At 42.1% G+C, this 24,738-nt stretch overlaps 2 protein-coding genes and 1 long non-coding RNA gene across 6 annotated transcripts in view; 1 reads left to right on the top strand and 2 right to left on the bottom strand.

The window, feature by feature from the left end:
• The window catches only part of SPIDR (scaffold protein involved in DNA repair), a 336,133-nt gene that overhangs the window by 297,068 nt on the left and 14,327 nt on the right, over positions 1–24,738 (top strand). For all 4 annotated transcript variants that reach the window (XM_084620824.1, XM_084620825.1, XM_084620827.1 and 1 more), the window contains 3 exons: positions 13,425–13,512; positions 16,454–16,597; positions 16,699–16,758. In XM_084620824.1, the coding sequence (XP_084476950.1) occupies positions 13,425–13,512; positions 16,454–16,597; positions 16,699–16,758 (292 nt within the window). The remainder of the gene's footprint in view (positions 1–13,424; positions 13,513–16,453; positions 16,598–16,698; positions 16,759–24,738) is intronic.
• Positions 1,193–5,524, bottom strand: LOC311516603. Its single transcript, XR_014710459.1, has 3 exons — positions 5,373–5,524; positions 3,461–3,583; positions 1,193–2,416 (listed from the first exon to the last, which is right to left on the bottom strand). It is a non-coding gene; the product is annotated as an uncharacterized lncRNA (long non-coding RNA).
• LOC311515644 (uncharacterized protein) lies at positions 17,011–22,463 on the bottom strand (the record flags this gene model as incomplete). Its single annotated transcript, XM_084618880.1, has 3 exons — positions 21,410–22,463; positions 20,397–20,835; positions 17,011–17,056 (listed from the first exon to the last, which is right to left on the bottom strand). Exons 1-3 carry the CDS (start codon positions 21,990–21,992, stop codon positions 17,011–17,013), a joined length of 1,068 nt encoding a protein of 355 aa, XP_084475006.1. The 5' UTR covers positions 21,993–22,463.

Raw genomic sequence — 24,738 nt, 5'->3', positions numbered from 1 at the left:
GTTTTGCTTTCCCCGAGACCTAGCTGTGTCTGACATGCCTGACTCACCACTGCTCAGGACCAATATACTCTCTGTACCAGGGACTTCCAGATTTGCCCAGTACTGGTGGCTTTACCTCAGGGTTCTTCCAGTGCTTCACCATGACAGAGTGGAAGAGCAGGATTCTTTTGACGATCTTGCCTCGGTTTCCCAGATATCTGTGCAGGGATCTCCTCTCCATCCCTATAAAGCAGTGGTCCCCAAACTGTAGGGTATACCCTGCTAGGAGGGGTATGGAGGAGCATTTGGGGGGTGCGCAGTAGGGCTCAGGCTAGCCCCTATGAGAGGCAGGGAGGAAGTACCATCCAGTCCCACTCCGCCTGCAGCCCAGCTCCGGCCATAACTCCACTCAGCCCCCTGCCCCCCCCCCAGCCCAGCTCAGCCCTCATTCACCCTTTGCCCTCAGACCAGCTCCTCCTCCATCCCCAGCTCTGCCTTCAGCCTAAGCTCCTCTGCTGAGCCAACTGTGCAGTAATGGAGGAGTAGCATGGACAGATTTCATTACTGGTAAGGGGGGCACAACAGGAAAAGTTTGGGCACTACCGCTATAGAGGCCCCTTTCAGGAAGTCTCTGAAGTCACGAGAGACAACCTCAACCACCATCTCATTTGTATGAACATCCATGCATGCCGCCACCACACCATATACATCACTTCATTGGCCATACAGGGACCCTTGGGCAGCATATCACCAGGGCCAGCCTTTCTAGGGCCTCAAGCACCACCCATCACAGAGATAGGCAACCTTCATCACTTTCCCTCTATAGGAGACTGGAACCTCAGGGAGAAACCTGGGAGAAACAGGAAGCTAGAGCTGATGAAGACATCTCTCCACTGGCCAACATCTTTTCTTTGTCACCTGATGAAGGAGTTATGCCACCTCCTCCATCCCTTCCAAATGATTTTAAAGAGATTTAACAATTCATCAAGAGAACTGCGGACTCTTTAACTTCCTCAAGAGGGATCTGCAAAAAACCACATCATAAACTCCTTGACATCCTCCATATAGCTTCATCTGCTGCAGTGCCTTGCCAGTTAAGAAGGCCCTGCTAGACCTTGCAAAGGTTATTTGGTACACTCCGGCCTCAATTCCATCTACATGCAAGAGAGTGGATAAGAAATATTATATCCTATCTAAGGACTCATAAATTTTATTTTCTCATCCCTCTTCTAACTCTTTGATGATTCATGTGCTTAATGAATGTAGAAGGCAGCTCCACGCTGAATATTTGCCCTATGGCAAGGATCATAAGCACCTACATCTGTCTGGAAAAAAAATCATATTTGTCAGCTACTTTGCAATTCAGAATCGCCACTACCAGACATTAATGGCTAAATATGATCATACAAATTATGCCAAGCTGAGAGTTCTTTTATTGAGAATCTACCAGCTGAACATACTGAGCAATTTCAGGCCATTATTGTAGAAGACCAGTGGCTCGCCAGAAGATCTCTGCAGGCCTCCCTCGACGCTGCTGATATTCCCACTCATTCGATCTCTACAGCTGTAGTTAGAAGGAGGGCCTCCTGGCGACAGCTTTCAGGATATCCAAAGGAGATCCAAAATATGGTTTAAGCCCTTCTTTTTGATGGAGTATTAAACTGTTCGATTATAGCACGGACGAATCACTATGCACATTGAAGGACTGCAAGGCTACTTTGCATTTTCTCAGTGTCTATACACCTGCCCAGTGCCCACAAGAGAAAAGTTTAGTGAGTCCCAGACAGTGCAGAAATCTTGTCCACCCAATTATCGAGCTCCCAGAGATCATACAGACCTCAACACAAAAGTTACCTCTCTTCTGCCTGCCAACTCTCCTTTCCCATTCCTCTTCAGGGACCCCTCTCATGAGAACCAGCTTCGACGAGAAATAGACTCTCTCCTACTCTTGGGTGTTATAGAACTGGTTCTGAGGCAGCACAGAGGGAAGGGGGTTTATTTCAGATATTTCCTGGTTCCAAAAAAAGAATGGTGGTGGGAGACCCATCCTAGATTTAAGGCTATTCAATACTTACATGAAGGTTCAAAAATTCAAAATAGTGATACTTGCAGCAATAATTTCATCACTGGACCAGGGGGATTAGTTCTCAGCCCTAGACTATCAGGATGCATATTTCCATATAGCGATCCACCCATTTCACAAACAGTTCTACCTTTTACGGTTGGACATGACTGTTTTTCAGTACAGGTTGCTCTCTTTCAGCCTGTCCTCTGCCCAAGGGTCTTTTTGAAGATTATGTCAGTAGTAGCAGTACACCTCTGCAGAAAAGGAATTCTTTTGTTCCCTTACCTAGGTGATTGGCTTCTGAAAGGTCACTCCTTGGATGTAAACTCATGGGCAACTTGTGTCACCGTAGACCTCTTAATCAACTTGGACCTACAATTGAACATTCAAAAAATCCACCTTGACTCACGTACAAAAGTTAGAATTCATAAGCACTTATCTAAATTCAATAGAGGCAAGAGCCTGCCTCCCAATGCACAGATCCATGGCCATATCCAACATAGTACAATCCAGATCAGCCCTCAGACCCCAGTCAAGAACTGTTGGGGCACATGGCAGCTGGCAGTTTTGTTATAGACCATACAAGACTCTGAATGCATTGCCTTCATGGGTGGCTCAGAACTGTTTATGTGGCACTGAACAATCACAGTCTCACTTCGCTACTGTCCATACCTACCTGTGTGAAAGAATCACTCATTTGGTGGAAAGACCCTCAGAATGTTTGTGCAGGAGTCCCTTTCACCCACGCTTCCCCAACAGTGTCATAATGATGGATGCATCCCTGCTAGGGTGGGGAGCACATCTGGACACTCAGCCCAAGGCAGGTAGATGCCTCAGGAGACCACTCTGCACATCAACCTCCTGGAACTCAGATATGCCTGTCTCCAGTTTTTATCACTAATTAGGTGTAAACAAATAAAGGTCCTGTTGGATAACATGCCTTGTATGTTCTATATCAAGTGACAAGGAGGGGCAAGATCCCCCTCTCTGTGTGCTGAGGCTGTCAAGCTTTGCCATTGGTGCATACCCAATCAGATTGTCATCACAGCAGCTTACCTTCTAGGAGTTCAGAATGTGACCGCAGACACACTCAACAGGTACTTCTTTGAATACCATCCATCATACTACACCACATATTCCAGCAATGGTGCACCCCGCAAATAAAGCTATTTACATTGGCAATGAACAAGAAGTGTGCCCAGTTCTGCTCCAGATGTGGGCTGAATCACCATTCCTTGGGGGACGCCTTTCATCTTCAGTGGTCATTGGGTCCACTGTATGCATTTTCCCCAACTCCTCTAATATTCAAAGTTCTACTCAAAATAAAAAAGGCCAAATCCAGAGTTATTCTAATAGTTCTGATCTGGCCCAGATAAACGTGGTTTTCTTACCTGATAAAGCTAGCCATTTACTCACCAATCACTCTCCAGGCCACTTCTGATCTCCTTTCCCAGGAAGGCAGGAAGATCTTTCACCCCAATTTTGGACTTCTTCATCTCAGCGCATGGATGGTAGATGGTTCATGGGATTAGAAACAACCTGCTCAGAGGAAGTAAAGAGAGTGCTGTTACACATCAAAAAAAACAGTGTGCATGCTACACTTACGTACAAAATTGGACACGATTTGCCTGCTGGTGTGACATTCTTCCAACAATCTCATTGCTGCCAGCTATACTGACCTATACCCTAGAACTAAAAAACACAAGCCTGTCAGTGAGCTCCATTAGAGTCCACCAGGCAGCTATCTTGGCTTTCCATTCTCCAGTCGAAGGTTATTCCAGATTTGCCCACCCAATGACCATGAGGTTCTTCAAGGGGCTTGGAAATCTCTTTCTGCCAATCAGGAGTCCTACTCCAGTTTGGGACCTCAGTCTGGTTCTTAAATGCCTTTCAAGATCACCATTTGAACCCATGGCTACCTGCTCACTCTTCCATTTATCAATTAAAACAACTTCACTTTGGTTCAGTGAGTTGGGAAAATAGGGACCCTTATGGCATATACCCCCTTTTCAAATTATTTTTCAAGGACAAGATGACATTATAACCACATCCCAAGTTTTTACCAGAAATATCTTCCAAGTTCCATCTTAACCCACCCATTGACCTTCTGATCTTCTATCCTAAACCTCACCTAAGCAAAGAAGAAGCGCTGTTGTACATGCTTGATGTAAGGAGAGCCCTGGCCTTCTATCTTGACAAGACTAGACCTTTCAGGTGGACTCCCAAATTATTTGTCTCGCTTGCAGACAAAGAGGTCTGCAGTCTCTAAACGAAGACTTTCAAATGGATATCCGATTGTATTAGTTCTTGCTATCAATCTTGCAATATCCAAGCACCTTTGCTCATACAAATTCACTCTACAAGGTCTATTTCTACCTCTAAAGCCTTTCTCAAAAATGTTCCCATCATTGAAATATGTAGCGCTGTGACTTGTGTCTCTATACATATGTTTGCTGAGCATCATGCCATAGCTCATGACTGAGCTTCTCATGCTGCATTCAGCTTGACTATACTTTCTTGGTATTGGACTCAATTCTGAAGCCCCCTCTTGCTTAGAGGGAACTGCTCCATAGTCACCTAGTGTATGGACACTACTTGAAGAAGAAGGAATGGTTACTCACTCTGTTCAATAACTGGTTCTTCAAGATGTGTCCCTCAGTTGGTACTCCACTACCTGCCTTCCTTCTCCTCTGCTTCGGAGTTCTTTGCTATAGAGCTTCACAGTAGAGAAGGACCTGAGTCTGGTTCGCGTGTGTAGTGCTATATAACAACGTCAGGGAGCATGAGGCTGAGTAATACACATGTGGGCCGAACGCACATTGCTATGAGAACTCTCCGATCAAAGGTGCAGGGGGCACAAGCGTACCTAGTGTGCAGCACCCATAAGGGGACACATCTCAAAATACCACAGTGACTACACAGGATGAGTAACCATTTCTTCTAGTTATTCTTTCTCAGAATATAAAAGCATAATCAACAAAACAAAGACAAATTTTAAAGTGATAAAAAGAAATACTTTAACATGATCCCTAACTAGCCTGGGAACTCGCTTTAAAAGATATAATTGATGCTAAAACCTTACCATGATTCAAAAAAGGATTAGACATTTCTATAGATAATGCAGACCTCCAAAGTTACATTATTGATGGGGTTTGGGAAGAAACTTTTCTTATGGCAGTTTGTTCCATAATTGTTCACTCCAGGGTTTCTTGCATCTTCCTCTGAAACATCTAGTCCTTCTGTCTCTGTCAAAGGCTGGATGCTGAACTAGCTGGTCCTGTGGTCTGTTATGACAATACCTATGTTTGGAAGTTGTTGTAAAGTTTACCTCATTGATGGGCGAAATCCTGGCTCCACTGAACTTAATGGGATTTTAGCCATTGACTTCGGTGGGGATTTTACCCAGTGTTTCTAAATAGAGCTGTGCAGATAACTGGTTTTGTTGTTCACTGGCTGTTTTGGGGGGAAAAATCTTTTTGGGTTGACCTGAAACAAAAAATCAAAATTTTCAGTGAGCTAAAAAGGGAAAAAATAATTTTGGGTCGAACAAATGTTTGACCTAAAATAAAGTGTTTGGTTTAGTTTTCGAGCTCTTATAAACACTTTTTATTTTTTAATAAAATTAAACAACTTTTTGTTTTGAATCAAAAAATCTAAGTGTTTTATTTTGAAAATGTCAAAACAAAACATTTAGGGGTTTTTTTTACTTTTTTTTTTTTTTTTTTTTTTTTTTACTGAAGCAATTTGGTGAATGCAAAATTCAGTCAGCCTGAATCTGCATTTTTTGGCTAAAAAAGTTTTGGCAGAACTGTATTTTTAAATCATTATAAGCTCCTCTGATGGGAAATACTATAGAAATACGATTTATTTGATTATGCCTGACCGTCTATGATGAGCAGTTTATGTTCTGTATGAGGCAGAGGACTGACTTCCTGAGTTCCCGGGGGGTGCTCGACCCCCCCTGCTCTGCCCCAAGTCCCACCCTCACTCCACCTATGGTGACCAGACAGCAACTGTGAAAAAACGGGATGGGGGTGGAGGGTAATAGGCACCTATATAAGAAAAAGTCCCCCCAAAAATGGGACATCTGGTCACCCTAACTCCACCCATTCCCCAAGACGCCACCCCCACCCCACCTCTTGCCGCCCCATTCGCCTCCTTCCCCTGCTCCTCCCCCTCCCCTCCAGCACCTCCTGCATGCCTCTGAACAGTTGATCGCGATGGGCAGAAGGTGCTGGGAGGGAGGGGAAGGAACTGATGGGTGGGGCCCGCCGGTTGGTGGGAGGGACTGAGGGAGAGGGGGAGGAGCTGATCCGCTTGCCTGTCGGTGGGTGCTGAGCACCCACTATTTTTTTCCCATGGATAGTCGGCACCTATTGCATGAGGTCTTGTCACACATATCTTAATCTTTATGTAAATTAGCTACAAGTGTTAGTATTAGTCAGTACATCACTTAGCCCTTCCTGAAATTCAGGGTCTCTCTCTCCCTTATCTTTTCTTCCAACCCTTCGCTCTGATTTACTTTTTCTAATACTCTGTTTCACATACTGGCTTTCTAAAAAGACATGGTTAGTTATGCAGGACCACATAGATGACTGGTAACTGCCATCAAAGATGGTTCTTCAATTGCTGGATGGTAACAGGAAACATGCAATGGCCAGAGAGCAAGGAAATTGTAATTTCCTTCATTTTGGTTTTTCCTCCTCCGAAAGAGTGCCATCTAAAGGAACCGCCCACTTCCCTGAGGTTTTGAGGTCCTTGAAACCATTTAGTAATTGCTGTGGTTATAAGTTGAGTGCCTCAGTTTAAAGCATAACTTAAATAAGTTAATGTTTTAAGATACTTTTACTCTTTACTGTTTTTAATAACTGCATAGATTATCAAAACTAATTTAGTATCTAATTGAGTGTATTCTATTTCCTTTAACAAACTTTGATTATTGATTAGGTTGTCAGTGGCCCGTTAAACTGGTGAGGATATATTTTTTATCTATCACCACCACCTATATGTATATCTGAGAGTACAAAATGGCCTCATATGGTATAAGAAAGCATTTCAGTCTCTCAGTGATGTGATATGGATTTTAGTTTTTGGTTAGCACTATCCAAATTATTCCATGCAGTATGTGTAATTTCTAATGTCCCATAAAGAATGTAATCACACTAGCTAAAGTTAACAAAAACGGAAAAAAAGTACAATTTGACTGAAATACTGAGTTATTAGTTCCAGGTTTTGACTTCCTCCTCCCCCCAGGCTCCCATAGGTGTATGGAGAGCTGAAATCTAAGAGTGTATATTGTTTCATGTCATACATTCTCCAATGACTATGCATAACAAGGGAAGTTGAGGAAGCAGTGCTGACTGGCAAGTACAGATTTACATTTGGCTTGCCTTGTCTTTTGACTGTTCAGATTTATGCCGTGTGTGGGATGGGGTTGGGGGGTGGATTTGTTTTTAGTGTTGAACAAATGGAAATCTTTCATGGAAGGTAAGTAATTGCTTCCACCCCCCCCCCTTAATATTATTTTTGTGTGTTGTAATATTTGCCTGATGCAAGCAAAAAAACCCCAAACACCTGTGTCTTAAAATTGTCTCTTTCTGTAATATTTTTTTACTAAAGCTGGGGGGGAAAGAGGTGAAATAAAACATTTTCTTGCGATTTTTATTGCAGTATTGAAGAGAGATTTTTTGTTCTGTAATTTCAGAAAGTTTCAAAGACAGTGGAAGACCATTGCTTTCTAAGAGCAGTTTGGCTTCTCTCTAGTGTATGCTGGGGTTGCAGGGCCTGTATGTCTATATTGCTGGAAATAAGACTTATATTTGTTATAAGAGGCTCAGTTAAGCAATAATTATCCTACTCAGCAACTAGATGAAGAAGCTCTGCAGGCCCCATTATAGCCCATAGGATTACTTTGCTAGCTAATATATCCTACTAATCCAGGAAGCTGTATCAAATAATATGTTTCTCTTTCTGAATTAATCCATTTCATTCTTATATTTATCAGTATTAATTCCTATGAATTTAGGATGTGTTGAGGCATATGATACGTGTTTCCTAATAATTATACATAGAATAAGTTTTGCTGAAATGCAAGAAGCCTACCGGCCTATATCCGGTAAGATCCACTAAATAGCTAAAAGTATAATCAGTTAAGAGTAAGTCAGCATAAAAGCTGGTAACCTTTGGCACATAGGAATGGATAGGAATGGTCCCTGAACTTTGGGGAACCAACAGTGTATACAACACTGAACAGGTTTATCTGGCATCTGCAACCGGTTGGTAACTGCAGTGTATACCACAACCTGGAAGTCACCAAGAGAGCCTAGGTTGGCGGTTTTTGGAGTGAGATAATCCTTATTAATTTATAGAGAGTAAGTGTCATAATCCACTAACATATAGAATAAGGGTACCCATACATTTCTTAGGGTACGCAAATAAGTTTTGGGTATAATAGGTTGGGCCTGAATTACATAGTGTCAGGATCCTATAAAATAACTTGTAATGAAGAGTCTTGAGCTCTTTTAGCAGTCTTTTAGCTTGTAGCTCTTTCTGCGCTCTTTTAGTCTTTAGCTCTTTCTTTTCTTTGTTCTGCTATATTCTATAGACTATCTTTTTATCTACCTATCATTCTATCTTCTATCATGCTCTCAGCTCCGCTTGTGTAGTATAGTATAACTACTCAACATTCCTAACTATTGGGGAAGCCAGCACCATCGTGTTTTCGGGCATGCCAGGAGTAAGGCTGGTCCTTCACCTCCTATTACCGAGTCCTCAAGGAAGGACGTGAGTATGTTAAATTAAAGAACTTATAATAGGAATGTTACCATTAGGGGGGTTGGAATTATTTCACTGTTTTGCAGTCATAAATTTCATAGCATTTATTATTCTTTTGTTAATCTCAATAAAGTTTTTATCAATTCGGTATTATCCTCAGTGCAAGTGTTTTTGCCAGGCACCCAGAGGGTCCTCTCCTGATACAGAACTCTCTGAGTTCTTGTACCCTGTAGTCTTCTGGTTGGATGCGATCAGCAGCAAGTCATAACTACTAACCCATAAAATTCAGGTCAGCACCATGGACTGGTAGAGGTACCGATGCCAGTTCCTACAAGGAATTGTGTAATCTCTGTGCTTTCCAGCAGCCACGACTTTAGATTTTCTATGCTGCACTTCTCCAGTATCCCTGATGCTGCCAAATCCAGGTACCATATTCTGTTTCATTAAGTGTATTCCACTGAACATGTTTGAGGTAATATATGTGTTCTACGATACGGATGGTCTTTTCCCTGGAAAACTGACAGGGTGATTTAGCCAAAAGAAAGATGGTGTGTATGCCAGATATTCGCTACTGTGTTCTCTAGTATTGATGAGTAAGCCAAAAGATTGAAGATTCAATTTGGGTAAATATCCTAATGTCTTTGGCCTATAGACAGGGCTGGAAGTCTCATGAGATCAAGTTTTCTCACAAGATGTGCGTTCTCTAGCTGGAAATGAAAGAAGAATATTGTTTTCATATATGACTTTCTCTTCCAATTCTAGCTGTGATCAGGACATGTAGATCTTTTGCACCTTTCATCTGGGGATCCTGAAACACTCTAAAGGTATTAATTTCAACACCACTGTGATGTAGGTCTATATTATGCCCATTATAGTGGAGTTTATTGAGAAACAAAGAGGTTTAAGTAACTTGCTCAAGTCCACATGGCAAGCCTATGGCAGACCTTGGGATGGAACCCAGGATTCCTGCTTTCTGTCCCCTTCTGCAACCATTACACTACATTACCTAGCTTCTTACCTTTTACTAGTTCGTAGACCCATTCTCTCCCTTCTTTCTTCTTTGTCCTTTTCTTCTTTTGTCTGTCTTGGTCTTTATCCTTTCTCTTTATCCTGTCTCATTTTCTCCTGAATTTGCTGTGTCATGATTTTTAAGTAAAAATATTTATAAATTGCATTTTGCTGAAGAAAAACTAATATAGATCTAATCTAGAAACATAGTCAACAGCTTCAAGTGCATCAGTTAAACTTTCTCCCGGCAGGGTAAGGTGACATGGTGCCAAAAGATTGTCTGCAGCTAAACACCTGTCTATATTAGAGCTTCTAATGTTGCTGGTGTTAGCAGTGTTGAGAAATTTATCAAAAATGTCTGTAGTGTCAACAAAGTCAAAGTCTCAGCTCACCCATCTATTAAACAGATGTCAATAATATCTACCTTCTTTATCAAAAATCACAGATTACGCCACACATACACACTAAAAGACAAAAGGTAAGAAACAGAAGGTGGTTGTGTTTCCTGATTACACTGCTGAAATGTGAAACTGGGGAGGGAGGTGGTTGGGTGTATAAATGAAAGCAGCCTCAGAACGGGGCAGCACATTCTTTATTCCAAGGGGGTGGGGGTGGCAGCTACTTGTCTCTGTTATTGTTCATATCAGCATCTATCTTCTAGTAATTGTTCCATTCAGTGGTTTAAGATGATTTATTAAATAGGTCATGAGTTACTTTTGCATATGCAGGAGGTGGTGGTTTCGTTTGTGGTGGTGTTGTTTTTTCATTCTGTCAACCGTGTGTTCAACTTGTTTAACAATAGGGATTATTAAAACCTCAACCAGAACTGAGGGTTCAGATGGACAGTTGGAGTTTACTGATCTACAGAAAAAGAGGCAGCATGTTCAACTTTTCAGAGTAAAGTTGTAAATAATGATTTTCAAGTATAATGGATGTAAAAACAAACCTGAACAGTTCCTACTTGTATGGGCTGTGAGCAGAGCTGGAAAGATTCAGGGCAAGAGAAAGGGAGAGCATTTGACATGGAGAGGGGTCCTTGTCATAAGATGACTATTCCCTGCATCCTTGTACATTATGGTTATCGATAGACAACACATTTCTGCATTCGGCGTGGGATGGAAGGATTTTTTCCATGCGCATCTTTTAGTTTGTTATGGAGTTGCTGGTCATGACTCCATAGTTGAGGGGTTTTGTTTTTAATTTACAAAAGGGATTCAACCCTTTTTTTGTAGGAAAAATAAGACTACAGAGTATTAGATTAGATTCTTTCTGTTTTAGGTAAGAAGAACATTATTTAAAATATGATGGTTTTTTCCTTGCACCTGTTGCTTATTTTTATTTTGTCCGTGTTTCTTTTGTCATAAAAATATTCAAAAACATTGTCACAAAAATGTAAAAAAAAAAAAAAAATTGCCATTATTCCCCCCTCCACTACCATGCACAAACACAGAGCAAATGTGCAGGGAGTTCACCTTTCTTATTATACAGTGAAAGAAATTCCTTACTCACTGTGGGTCAACCCTGACCCTTCACTCTAGCGCAGAGCCCGCTGTAGTTGCACACGTTGGCTCGGTTCCATAGCAAGTGCTACCAGTGTTGTGTGACAGACAGCCTTTTCCAGAGGGCCTGCATACACACAGCCTGTGCACCCCTCAATCCTTGAAACTTGGGCTCAGGTGGGACATGAGGGTTGCATAGGCCTTGTACCAGCTTGCTGTGCAGGATTAATTTCATTCATTGTTCGGGGAAACCATTTTCCAAAGATGAGGATATAGTCCCTGTGTGGTTTCCAATCCCTTCTCCCCAACTGCCTAGGAAGCAAAGTCCATGACTGTTTGGAGTGTTGATATGCAAATACAATGCCTTCTGGATTCCATGTGGGTGGGGAAGCAGGCCCTTTGGAAGGGGCAGTGACTGATACTCCCCCAGCATTCACAAATAACAGCTCCAAAACAGAATTTCCAGCCTGGGAGAGAGAGAAGCACAACTTGATTTCTACCTTTGCAGATCCCTCTGGTATTATAACCCCCATGCCACTAGTCTGACTAATAACATCAAAGGAAAGTGTGGAGCCAAGATATTTAGTAGATAGACAGTTGCTAAGTAATTTTGTTTCCCTGATTTGTAAACAAGTGGTGTGAATTACTGTGCAATTAGGTTTCAGAGTAGCAATTAGGTGCTTCTAGTTCAAGCAAGATAGGCTGCTTCCCATTGTACACAGAAAAGTCAGTTACCCTTCCCTGGTGAAATGTAAGTAATAAGAGCAAACTTCACACCTCCTGTGTGAGGCACCAACACAGCCTCTGGGAGGAGACAGAATCATCCCTTGGGTGTTGGAGGCAGGGCATGGGTCATCTGTGCAGCTGAGCTTCTACAGTTTATTGCCAGTGTTAACTATTCCACTCTTACTTTGCGACCTCCACATGCACGCATTAAACCTCTATGTATAGTCTCTTATACAGAAGTAAGGTTGCCTTGGTTCCTGTAGCTTAATCCCCAAATGCAGCTCCCTGCACTAGCCATGAGACCACGCTGCCTCCCACAAACATCAAGGCCACCTTACTTATAAATGAGAGTGACCAAACAGGGCTTTAATGCACTGTAACTAATGTGCTTTAACTTACACTTCTATAAATTTTCAATTTGTCTTAACTTTCCTGAATGTAGACAAGCCCTTAGATTCTCCTCCTGGCTCTGCTAGACACATGTAGTCAACTTTGCTGTTCCACTGTTTTCCCATCTGAAAAGCACAGCTAATAGTAGGAGGGATATCAAAGGTGTACAAAGTACTATAAAATCAGCTTTGTGAATGTTGATAATCCACTTTGAGATCCTTGAATGGAAGACATTAAAGAAGAGCAAAGTATTATATTCATTTCTTTTTTATTTGCATCCACCGTTATTCCTCTTTCCCTAAACTTGTCTCACCCCAGTCCACTTATTCAAGGGGTTTGTCCATTTTGTATGTAGGTTTCTAAATGCAAAATAGAGTACTTAGATTTAAAAAAATGGATAAAGGATGAAATGCAAAGGAAAAATAAAGTGGGACTGTGCCCATTTGTGCTTCTTTATGATGTATAATGAACGCTCGATGTTATTTTAAAAATAACTAAAATAAAAACAAAATCCTGTTTGTTTTGTACATTAGAATATCACATCTACCCTGGCTTTCTTATAAGGTTCTATGGCCAGTAGACCTCTGAGGTCAGAGAAAAGCAAGAAAGTCAAACATTTTTAGTTCAGCAGCAAATTTAGTTTTACTCTGCTTATTGCAAATATTCTAGATTGAAAACTCTTGAATAAGGAACTGGATTGATATGTGTCATGTACAGTGTCAGTGTTTATCAATATTGCATCTTTTTATAGGCAAAGAATTAAATGAAACTTTGATAGTTAGCAATTAATTATCTTTCTTTTTCTCTCTTGCTCTGCAGCAGAGACCATGGGGGTTAAATTAGGCCCCACAAAAATCAATCTGATGAACAAATATGGCTTAGATTTGTTTTCACAATCATATGAAGATTCAAATTAAATGTCTTTTTAATGCAGCATGTTCAACTGAAAATATTTTGAATCAGGTTGTATTTTTTTTCCTAAGGGCATTGGGACTTTTCAGTCTGATAGACAGTTTGTGGCCTCCATTAGTGCCTCTAAAAGTTCCTGGTCAAAGTCAAGACTGTGAAGCGGTAAGGTGTATTTTACTGAACTGTGTTTCTTCATCCAAAATTAAAGGTCTTGTACGTATAGTGTGCACATGTTTGTTTGGGTTGTCAGATTCTCCCAGTCCCTTTAGCCATACAGCTATGCTCTAGTGCTTCTCCCTTCATTCTAGACTAACTGCCTACCCCCATCCCCTAGACCAGGGGTGGCCAATCTGTGGCTCCGGAGCCACATGCGGCTCTTCAGAAATAAATATGCAGCTCCTGGTATAGGCACTGACTCCCGGGCTGGAGCTACAGACGCCAACTTTCCAGTGTGCTGGGGGGGGTGCTCACTGCTCAACCCCTGGCTCTGCCACAGGCCCTGCCCCCACTCCACCCCTGAGCCTGCCCTCGCTCCCGCCCCAGAACCTCCTGCATGCCACGAAACAGCTCATAGGGAGGTGCAGGAAGGGAGGGGGAGGCGCTGATTGGTGAGGCCGCCAGCCGGCAGGAGGTGTTGGGAGCGGGGGGTGGGGGAGCTGATGAGGGGCTACTGACGTATTACTGTGGCTCTTTGGCAATGTACATTAGTAAATTCTGGCACCTTCTCAGGCTCAGGTTGGCCTCCCCTGCCCTAGACCAACACCTTGATCTCATCCACAGAGGCGGATTACTGTTTTGTAGGGTCTCCTCCCCACCCCTTCTGCCTGCAGTCCCCCCTTATCCCCTCCAGCACATGGGGGTGTACATTTTTCCAGAGCCCCCCGGGCACAGGCCCTGTTGGCCCAGTGGCTAATCCGCCACTGCTCATCTACCACTGTAGATGTGTACTCCATGTGTACTCTCTTTACACGTCATGGTGGAATACAGCGTTGGTCGCTAGTTTGGTAGTCCTCTCCTTCTACAGGAAATACAAATTAGATCAGATGCTATGAAGGCAAACCAGAAAATATAACTGTAGAACTCAGCAAGGACAGGACCGTTCTACAGGTCAAAGTAAGGGCTGTTCTAACTTCCTTTGCATGCTGGAGTGATTCTGATTGTGGTACTCATCCTGTGTAAAGATTATCATCTGGAGGTTTAACTGAGCACTAAAACAATCTTGGCATAATAAAAAATAGTGTGAGCATTTCTGTGAATTTCAAACTAAAATGTGATGCTAATGTGCACTGCAAATCTGGGATTTTATCTGTTAATTTCCCTTAATTGATATTATATTCAGAAAAGAAACTTTGTCTATTGTGTGTTGTTTGGGAGGATTACTCTGATGGGAAAGTTTTGAGATGTGTTGTTGTTTTAATGATTGAGAATCAAGTGCCTATGCTGTTCTGGTATTCCTGTATAACTCTCATGTTGGAGAGAAGGTTTTGGTGTTATTTAATTATGTGCATTACATTAGAACCTAGAGGTCTCATCCAGGGCAGGGCCCCATTGTGTTAGGTGCTATACAGATTTATAAATTGGGTGTGCATGATTTAAAAATAAAGAAACGTACCCATGGGGAAAAAAGTAACCAACACAAAGGAAATTGAAAAGGTGATCGTGTGTTACTCCAGGGGAAAAATCCCATGAATCTCTTCGCTACAACATACTTTTTACATTGCTAAGGGGTTTACATTGGAGAACAAAATTAAAACCCTGATGTTTTAAAATAATACCATTAAAGTTCTGACTTAACCTAAAAAAGCAAGACCAATTCTGAATAAAACTACTGGTCTGTCCTTGATTCACCCCTCATACAATCTAGGTATTTCACAAGTCTCAAAAAGATTGATTGATGTATGTGCTGCAACAAGCAGGAAGCAGTGGGAGCATCTATGTATGGAGCAGAACTCTTAAATGTTGTGTAATATTGTTTTGACTTTTATTTGGTTTTAAATTCTTTTACTTTAATAAATAAATAATCAATAGAGAGGAAACTTTCCATTGTCATACACTTCAAGTGTATTTCACAAACCTAGGATTCTAATATTTGAAGATGCCACAATGAAGTTTATTATTGCTTCCAATTTTTGGCAGTATGTTGTTTAATTTTGATACATTTGTTATTGATATAAATGTGTCTAGAAAGCACATTCTTTAGATATAATTAAAAATATGAATAATAAAATGTTACTGTATGAAGAGGTCTCTGGAATAGACTTCTCTTGTGCCATACATACACCAAACTATCTTTTTTGATATATTCAAAAGGAAACATCTTGTTTTGACATTTTTTTTCTTATGTGGAAGTACTTTTTAATGGCTGAACAGCTGTTTTCATTAATCCAGCTTTCCTTTATTATATAAAGTGCTTTATTAACTCCTAAACAACATCCCCAGAGTAGAATTTTACAAACTGGTAAATAAAAATAAAAGTATAGAGCTGACCCTGCATCCTGAGAAGCTATTCCAGTTTGAGGCCTCTTTGAATGGGGATTGCTAGTGTGGTTATTCCATCACATAACAGTTTAAGGGAAATAAGGGCTGGTCCTAGCAGAGAGAAAAGTTCATGTTGTTGCTGAATTGCTGCTGTTCTCCATTTTCTCTCTGTGCTGCCCAGGATTTAACTTGGCAGCTTTCAGCATTCTCAGTAAAGCTGCTTCAGCTGTTTACTGTCACCCACCCACATACAAAAAAATCCCGAAGTCTCAGAAGTCACACATTTTTTTGAAAACATGAAAATCATAGAATTCGTAACTCTCAAAACTGCCCTGTCACAAACTAGTCATAGTGGTTGTCCATTGTGCCAAACTGTGTGATATTTTTGAGCTATGGATCAATGTCAAATTAGGAAAAAGGATGACTCTTACAAACTGATTTCACAAGTGACATGAAAACATTAAATTTTCATCAGTTCCTACTTCACAGGGGTGTTGTATCAGTTAAATGTTTGCATAGCACTTTGAAAATGTGTGATGTAAGTCCTAAGTATTATTACTTATCATTATTGCTCATATTGAAATACTTTTAATTGGTTCCCATTTTTTAAATTTATTTTCAACAGATTAAAACTAACCTTCCTCCTCCCAGCTTTTGTTACATTCTTACGGCTCAGCCTGATCCAAGACATGTCAATGTAGGTGAGGAAGGACAGATTTCCAATTTGTACCTGCCCCCAACTGTGCATAGTCTAAAGGAAATTCTTCAGGTAACTTTTTTAAAAGTGCAATAACAGGTATTTTGTATTACTAATGTAATAGATTTATAATACCATATTTGACTAATCTTCTGTTTTAAATTGTATGGCAGGTTGGTGATTTTAATCAACGTTGTAGCTTTTGGGCACAAGTTATATATCGAAGGCTGCAGGTAATTTTACTTTTTAGCAATTAAATGTACTAAAACCAATGTAATGTGTGTGAAGAAGCAGATATTTGCTGTGTTTAGATAAAACATTTACTTTTCAGATGCTCTTCAAGAGCTGTCTGAGTGGAACTATCAGTAGGTAGGGTACCCCTGTGAATGGGCAGCAAGAAGAACTGTTCTACTTGGTCTCGCTTCTGTTTAGGTTAGAAAACTAATTTCTTCTGAATCAAGTGCTGTTTGTCATGGGACAAATTTTCACCTTATATATGACCAGGCAGCTCCCATTGAAACCAGTCGGGATCTGCAGTGACAACCAAAAAGAGAATCTGTTTTACAGTTAAATTCTGCCTTCAGATGCACCTGAGAAGCCCCCATTCAGTGGTACATCTGAGTGCAGACTTTGGTAGATGATGGGTATAGAAAGAGAGTGATTCTGTCCTTGTGTGCTACTGGGGGGCTCCCCCTCACTTCAAGGGGAGCCATCCAGGTGCACCCAAGAGCAGAATTTAGCTTCTCTAATCTACTAGTAAAAAGGAGGAGCTCTTAGGTAAATCTGTCTGCCATCCACATTGGATTTTCTACTTCTGGATTTTTTTTTTTTCCAAAGTGATGCTCACCCCTCTGTATCAGTAGTTAAAGGGATTTTGCATTACTGATTTTCTCCAGACTACTGAATATGCAGTAGATGGAGGATTCGTTGACAAGAAAAATAGTGTCAAACAAAAATAATGAACAAAGATGAGGAAATTTGAAGGGATTTAATTCTAACAGGACCAGCTAAGAAACTGGAAGTGCTCCCCACCACCATGACACAGAGCTGAATTTAGTTTCAGGTCAAAAATCATCTCTTGCTTCCAGGGCTCATGGGTTATAATCTGATACTTAGGCAAGCAGCACAATTGACTCCTGAGAAATTAGTGCCTTTTATTGCTCAATGATGATTTCCCCAAGTTAAATGGCATGGGCATTTGTGTGGGTCTTAAAGCAAGATGAAATTATGAGATCCTGAGGGCATCAGTAGGGGAATTAGATACACAGATTTGTCTCCCTGCCCTATTTTTAAACAAACAAACAAACAACAAAAAAAGAAACTTTCCTCTAAAAATTGTTTTAATCACAGAAAAGTAGATTGTGTTTGTAACTGGTTGACTGATTCGGAGATCATTGATTTTAGATGTGCCTATATCTGAATCAATATTGTGTAGCAGTATCCTATTCTAGAAGTTCCTGGTGACTTACTTAGGGTATGTCTACACTACGAAATTAGGTCGAATTTATAGAAGTCGGTTTTTTTGAAATCGGTTTTATATATTCGAGTGTGTGTGTCCCCACAGAAAATGCTCTAAGTGCATTAAGTGCATTAACTCGGCGGAGCGCTTCCACAGTACCGAGGCAAGCGTCGACTTCTGGAGCGTTGCACTGTGGGTAGCTATCCCACAGTTCCCGCAGTCTCCGCTGCCCATTGGAATTCTGGGTTGATATCCCAATGCCTGATGGGGCTAAAACATTGTCGCGGGTGGTTCTGGGTACATATCGTCAGGACCCCGTTCCCACCCTCCCTCCCCCCGTGAAAGCAAGGGCAGACAATCATTTCGCGCCTTTTTTGTCTGCTGCCAGCCAAAGATGTAAAGGATCGATGGAGTGGGTCAGAACAAGACATAGACCAGATTTGTTTTGGACTCATTTTCCTCCTCCCCTGTCTAGATCACACTGCAGTCAGTCACAGAGAAGGCGCAGCGAGGTTAATCTAGCCATGTATCAATCAGAGGCCAGGCTAACCTCCTTGTTCCAATAACAACGATAACTTTGGTGCACCATTTCTTATTGGAACCCTCCGTGCAGTCCTGCCTGAAATACTCCTTGATGTACAGGCACACCCTTTGTTGATTTTAGCTCCCTGAAGCCAACCCTGTAAGCCGTGTCGTCAGTCGCCCCTCCCTCCGTCAGAGCAACGGCAGACAATCGTTCCGCGCCTTCTTTCTGTGCGGACGCCATACCAAGGCAAGCATGGAGGCCGCTGAGCTCATTTTGGCAATTAGGAGCACATCAACCACCACACGCATTATCCAGCAGTATATGCAGCACCAGAACATGGCAACGCGATACCGGGCGAGGAGGCGACGTCAGCGCGGTCCCGTGAGTGATCAGGACATGGACACAGATTTCTCTGAAAGCATGGGCCCTGCCAATGCATGCATCATGGTGCTAATGGGGCAGGTTCATGCTGTGGAACGCCGATTCTGGGCTCGGGAAACAAGCACAGACTGGTGGGACCGCATAGTGTTGCAGGTCTGGGACGATTCCCAGTGGCTGCGAAACTTTCGCATGCGTAAGGGCACTTTCATGGAACTTTGTGACTTGCTTTCCCCTGCCCTGAAGCGCATGAATACCAGGATGAGAGCAGCCCTCACAGTTGAGAAGCGAGTGGCGATAGCCCTGTGGAAGCTTGCAACGCCAGACAGCTACCGGTCAGTTGGGAATCAATTTGGAGTGGGCAAATCTACTGTGGGGGCTGCTGTGATGCAAGTAGCTCATGCAATCAAAGATCTGCTGATATCAAGGGTAGTGACCCTGGGAAATGTGCAGGTCATAGTGGATGGCTTTGCTGCAATGGGATTCCCTAACTGTGGTGGGGCTATAGACGGAACCCATATCCCTATCTTGGCACCAGAGCACCAAGCCGGCGAGTACATAAACCGCAAGGGGTACTTTTCGATAGTGCTGCAAGCTCTGGTGGATCACAAGGGATGTTTCACCAACATCAACGTGGGATGGCCGGGAAAGGTGCATGACGCTCGCATCTTCAGGAACTCTGGTCTGTTTCAAAAGCTGCAGGAAGGGACTTTCTTCCCAGACCAGAAAATAACTGTTGGGGATGTTGAAATGCCTATATGTATCCTTGGGGACCCAGCCTACCCCTTAATGCCATGGCTCATGAAGCCGTACACAGGCAGCCTGGACAGTAGTCAGGAGCTGTTCAACTACAGGCTGAGCAAGTGCAGAATGGTGGTAGAATGTGCATTTGGACGTTTAAAGGCGCGCTGGCGCAGTTTACTGACTCGCTTAGACCTCAGCGAAACCAATATTCCCACTGTTATTACTGCTTGCTGTGTGCTCCACAATATCTGTGAGAGTAAGGGGGAGACATTTATGGTGGGGTGGGAGATTGAGGCAAATCGCCTGGCTGCTGGTTACGCGCAGCCAGACACCAGGGCGGTTAGAAGAGCTCAGGAGGGCGCGGTACGCATCAGAGCAGCTTTGAAAACCAGTTTCATGACTGGCCAGGCTACAGTGTGAAAGTTCTGTTTGTTTCTCCTTGATGAAACCCCCCGCCCCTTGGTTCACTCTACTTCCCTGTAAGCTAACCACCCTCCCCTCCTCCCTTTAATCACCGCTTGCAGAGGCAATAAAGTCATTGCTGCTTCACAGTCATGCATTCGTTATTCATTCATCACACAAATAGGGGGATGACTACCAAGGTATCCCAGGAGGGGTGGTGGAGGAGGGAAGGAAAATGCCACACAGCACTTTAAGCACAGCACTTTAAAAGTTTACAACTTTAAAATTTATTGAATGACAGCCTTCTTTTTTTTGGGCAATCCTCTGTTGTGGAGTCGCTGGTTGGCCGGAGGCCCCCCCACCGCGTTCTTGGGCGTCTGGGTGTGGAGGCTATGGAACTTGGGGAGGAGGGCGGTTGGTTACAGAGGGGCAGCAGTGGCAGTCTGTGCTCCAGCTGCCTTTGCTGCAGCTCAACCATACACTGGAGCATTCTGGTTTGGTCCTGCAGCAGCCTCAGCATTGAATCCTGCCTTCTCTCATCACGCTCCCGCCACATTTGAGCTTCAGCCCTGTCTTCTGCCCGCCACTTACTCTCTTCAGCCCTCCACCTCTCCTCCCGGTCATTTTGTGCTTTCCTGCACTCTGACATTATTTGCCTCCACGCATTCGTCTGTGCTCTGTCAGTGTGGGAGGACAGCATTAGCTCGGAGAACATTTCATCTCGAGTGCGTTTTTTTTTCTTTCTAAGCTTCACTAGCCTCTGGGAAGGAGAAGATCCTGTGATCATTGAAACACATCCAGCTGGTGGAGAAAAAAAAAGGGACAGCGGTATTTAAAAAGACACATTTTATAAAACAGTCGCTACACTCTTTCAGGGTAAACCTTGCTGTTAACATTACATACATAGCACATGTGCTTTCATTACAAGGTCGCATTTTGCCTCCTCCCACCGCGTGACTACCCCCTCAACCCTCCCCGCTCCCCGTGGCTAACAGCGGGGAACATTTCTGTTCAGCCACAGGCAAACAGCACAGCAGGAATGTGTCCCTGAAGAAAAGCACCCTATTTCAACCAGGTGACCATGAATTATATCTCACTCTCCTGAGGATAACACAGAGAGAGAGAACGGATTTTGGTTGAATGCCAGCAAACATACACTGCAATGCTTTGTTCTACAGTGATTCCCGAGTATGTGTTACTGGCCTGGAGTGATAAAAGTGTCCTACCATGAAGGACGAAATAAGGCTGCCCTCCCCAGAAACCTTTTGCAAAGGCTTTAGGACTACATCTAGGAGAACCGCAAATGCCAGGGCAAAGTAATCCTTTCACATGCTTGCTTTTAAACCATGTATAGCATTTTAAAAGGTACACTCACCAGAGGTCCCTTCTCCGCCTGCTGGGTCCAGGAGGCAGCCTTGGGTGGGTTCGGGGGGTACTGGCTCCAGGTCTAGGGTGAGAAACAGTTCCTGGCTGTCGGGAAAACCGGTTTCTCCGCTTGCTTGCTGTGAGCTATCTACAACAACCTCCTCCTCCTCATCTTCTTCGTCCCCAAAACCTGCTTCCGTATTGCCTCCATCTCCATTGAAGGAGTCAAACAACACGGCTGGGGTAGTGGTGGCTGAACCCCCTAAAATGGCATGCAGCTCATCATAGAAGCGGCATGTTTGGGGCTCTGACCCAGAGCGGCTGTTCGCCTCTCTGGTTTTCTGGTAGGCTTGCCTCAGCTCCTTCAGTTTCACGCGGCACTGCTTCGGGTCCCTGTTATGGCCTCTGTCCTTCATGCCCTGGGAGATTTTCACAAAGGTTTTGGCATTTCGAAAACTGGAACGGAGTTCTGATAGCACGGATTCCTCTCCCCAAACAGCAATCAGATCCCGTACCTCCTGTTCGGTCCATGCTGGAGCTCTTTTGCGATTCTGGGACTCCATCATGGTCACCTGTGCTGATGAGCTCTGCATGGTCACCTGCAGCTTGCCACGCTGGCCAAACAGGAAATGAGATTCAAAAGTTCGCGGTTCTTTTCCTGTCTACCTGGCCAGTGCATCTGAGTTGAGAGTGCTGTCCAGAGCGGTCAGAATGGAGCACTCTGGGATAGCTCCCGGAGGCCAATAACATCGAATTGTGTCCACAGTACCCCAAATTCGAGCTGGGAACGTCGATTTAAGCGCTAATCCACTTGTCAGGGGTGGAGTAAGGAAATCGATTTTAAGAGCCCTTTAAGTCGAAATAAAGGGCTTCACTGTGTGGACGGGTGCAGGTTTAAATCGATTTAACGCTGCTAAATTCGACCTAAAGTCCTAGTGTAGACCAGGGCCTAGAAAAGAGATCAACTATGCTGGGATGTACATTTCTTTGAAGAATTTTCATGTGCCTACTAGGAAAGACCTTTATATACTTCCATGTTGTTAAAATGCTTGATAAGCCAGTTGTTGTTGTAAGTGATCATTCACTATTTAACTGTATGCATTAGACTTCTGTGAATTAACAAGGTAAGGACACCTAAATTATTGGAAAACTCTGCTACAAAGGTAATGAAAAATGTTTCACTTTTGGATAGCTGCTCTCGGGATGTAACTTACCTGCTGTTTGTGTGTCACTCATCTAATCCTTCCAGAAATAAAATGTCACATGCAGCAACTTGTTGATTGCTTCAGTCTTTGCCAAGAGGAGTTGTTCTTCACACGCAAGATTATTGTGCAATAAAATGTGAAGTGAGGACCTTGAATCAGTTTTAATGTCTTCTTCAGGCTCGTTATTCAGAACTGGGAAAATACTCTGTATGAATTGTGTACATTTTGTAGTTCATTTATATTACTGTATTTTAAAAAGCAGCAGTGTTCAGTCCAAATAGCCACTTGATTGGTATTCTGCAATGTCTTATTTGGGTGAAAGGGGAATGGAAATATGCCTGTTGTTATTTATTTATTTATTCAGAACAAATACTGTGGTAGAAAAGGAAAATGAGGAAATATATTCCATCTGTGCTTGAGGAGTTGTCCTTTTTTATAACTCAATCCTGCTGCTGTTTGTCTGTTGTTTCCTTTATGTTCAGAACAAATTGTCACACATACAAAGACGATGATTTTACAGTGACTTGTGACTATTACTGTTGTTGTTATTTTACTTTTTGGCTGACTCTTCTGTTGTGTACCTCTAAAGACCAACTTTTAAAAGCTCTGGGGTAACTCTCATGTGACAGCTGTAAAAGTCAGTTTTTCGAGACTGTTTTAAAACTCTGCACATGTGGAAGATGATCAGATGCATGTAGCTGTTACAGAGGGAACTTGGGGATAAGTACAATAAAAAAACATATACTAAGGAACCACATTAAATTGTTGCATCTGAATTATGAATTCTGCCAACTACCATTTCCAATCAGTGTATTTGTTCTGGGAGCTACTAATATGAACAAACGGTTAGTTTTAAAGGGTCTGATTTTTCAGGTTTAATTTGCTGTTGGAAATAAGAGCTGAGGTTCTCGTTGTCTCATAACCTGTAATAGATGAATGTGGCTTTACGAGTTCATATGTCTTTATTTTTAGAAATATAGACATTCTCTTGGGGCGGGAGGTGAGGTGGAGGAAGTTAGAGTTAAACTCCAATAAATAATTGAGATGATAAAGATATTTGCAGAGTATCTTCTACTTATATGCTTCAATAAAAATTTTAATGTATTCTTGAAAATTAAAAGGCTATATCTATACATAATGTTCTGGTAGCACCCATCACCATATTATCTAAGTTTTGAAGTATTGTTTTAAAAAAATCATAAATCCTTCAGAAAAAAAGTTATACAATGTTTATATTTCCTTGAATACTTGGATCTAAATTAAGTTTGTTTACCTAAAAATCTCTTTTCTCTATCATTATTATACACTACTTCATTATTATAGAGCTGCTCCTGAGTGCTCTCTTTGCATGAATTGTAGATATAAAATAAAACACTGAAGCATTTAAAGTGGATTGGGAACACACAGAGAATTACAAAAGCTTTGCAAACAGACACAAGAAAACGCAAATTGCCAAACTTTAGCCCAGCTGATCTTGGTAGATCTTTTAATAAATTTAATATCCATCTGTCTAGTTTATTCATCAAAGTAATGTGAAACATGTTAAAACACTAATGAGCTACTGGTAATCATGTTTTCAGATATGAAGTCTAACATAAAGTGTAGGTATTTTGGCTGTGACATCATCTGTTTTCATGTTGCTTATTTTAGCAATACCAGAATATATTTCTCCCTGTCCTAAACAGGCAGAAGACTTATGTAATCAGGGTTGATTTCCTCGTTTCTCTCAGAACTCTTTATGAATAATTTAGTTTACAATTAGATGTATTTTTCAAAATTTTTGAAAGATGCTATTTGTTCATCAGTAAGAAAAACATCCAATTTTGTAACATATAGCAGCTGTTACTCAGGTAATGGTGCATATGAGAGAGTCTGATGACAATATTTGTTTATGTAGGAATAACGTCAGTCAGACTATTTTTTTTAACTACAAAGCTCATACAAGGCCTTGTCCAGACTGGCATAAAAGGTGTATTTTTAAAATGTTGCTAGCTAACACATTTTAACTAATATATTTTAAAACTCTAGTGTGGATGGAGCAAATTGTATTATAACACTAGCTGGTTGAGGTAACCCCAGACTCCCCACTCAGGTCGACCAGCTAAATTAAGATAAAAGATGTTAATCTGAATCT

Source organism: Lepidochelys olivacea (assembly GCF_965140295.1).
Source record: "Lepidochelys olivacea isolate rLepOli2 genome assembly, chromosome: 2".
In the NCBI taxonomy this organism is placed as follows: domain Eukaryota; kingdom Metazoa; phylum Chordata; order Testudines; family Cheloniidae; genus Lepidochelys; species Lepidochelys olivacea.
This window is presented reverse-complemented; position numbering and strand designations above follow the sequence as displayed.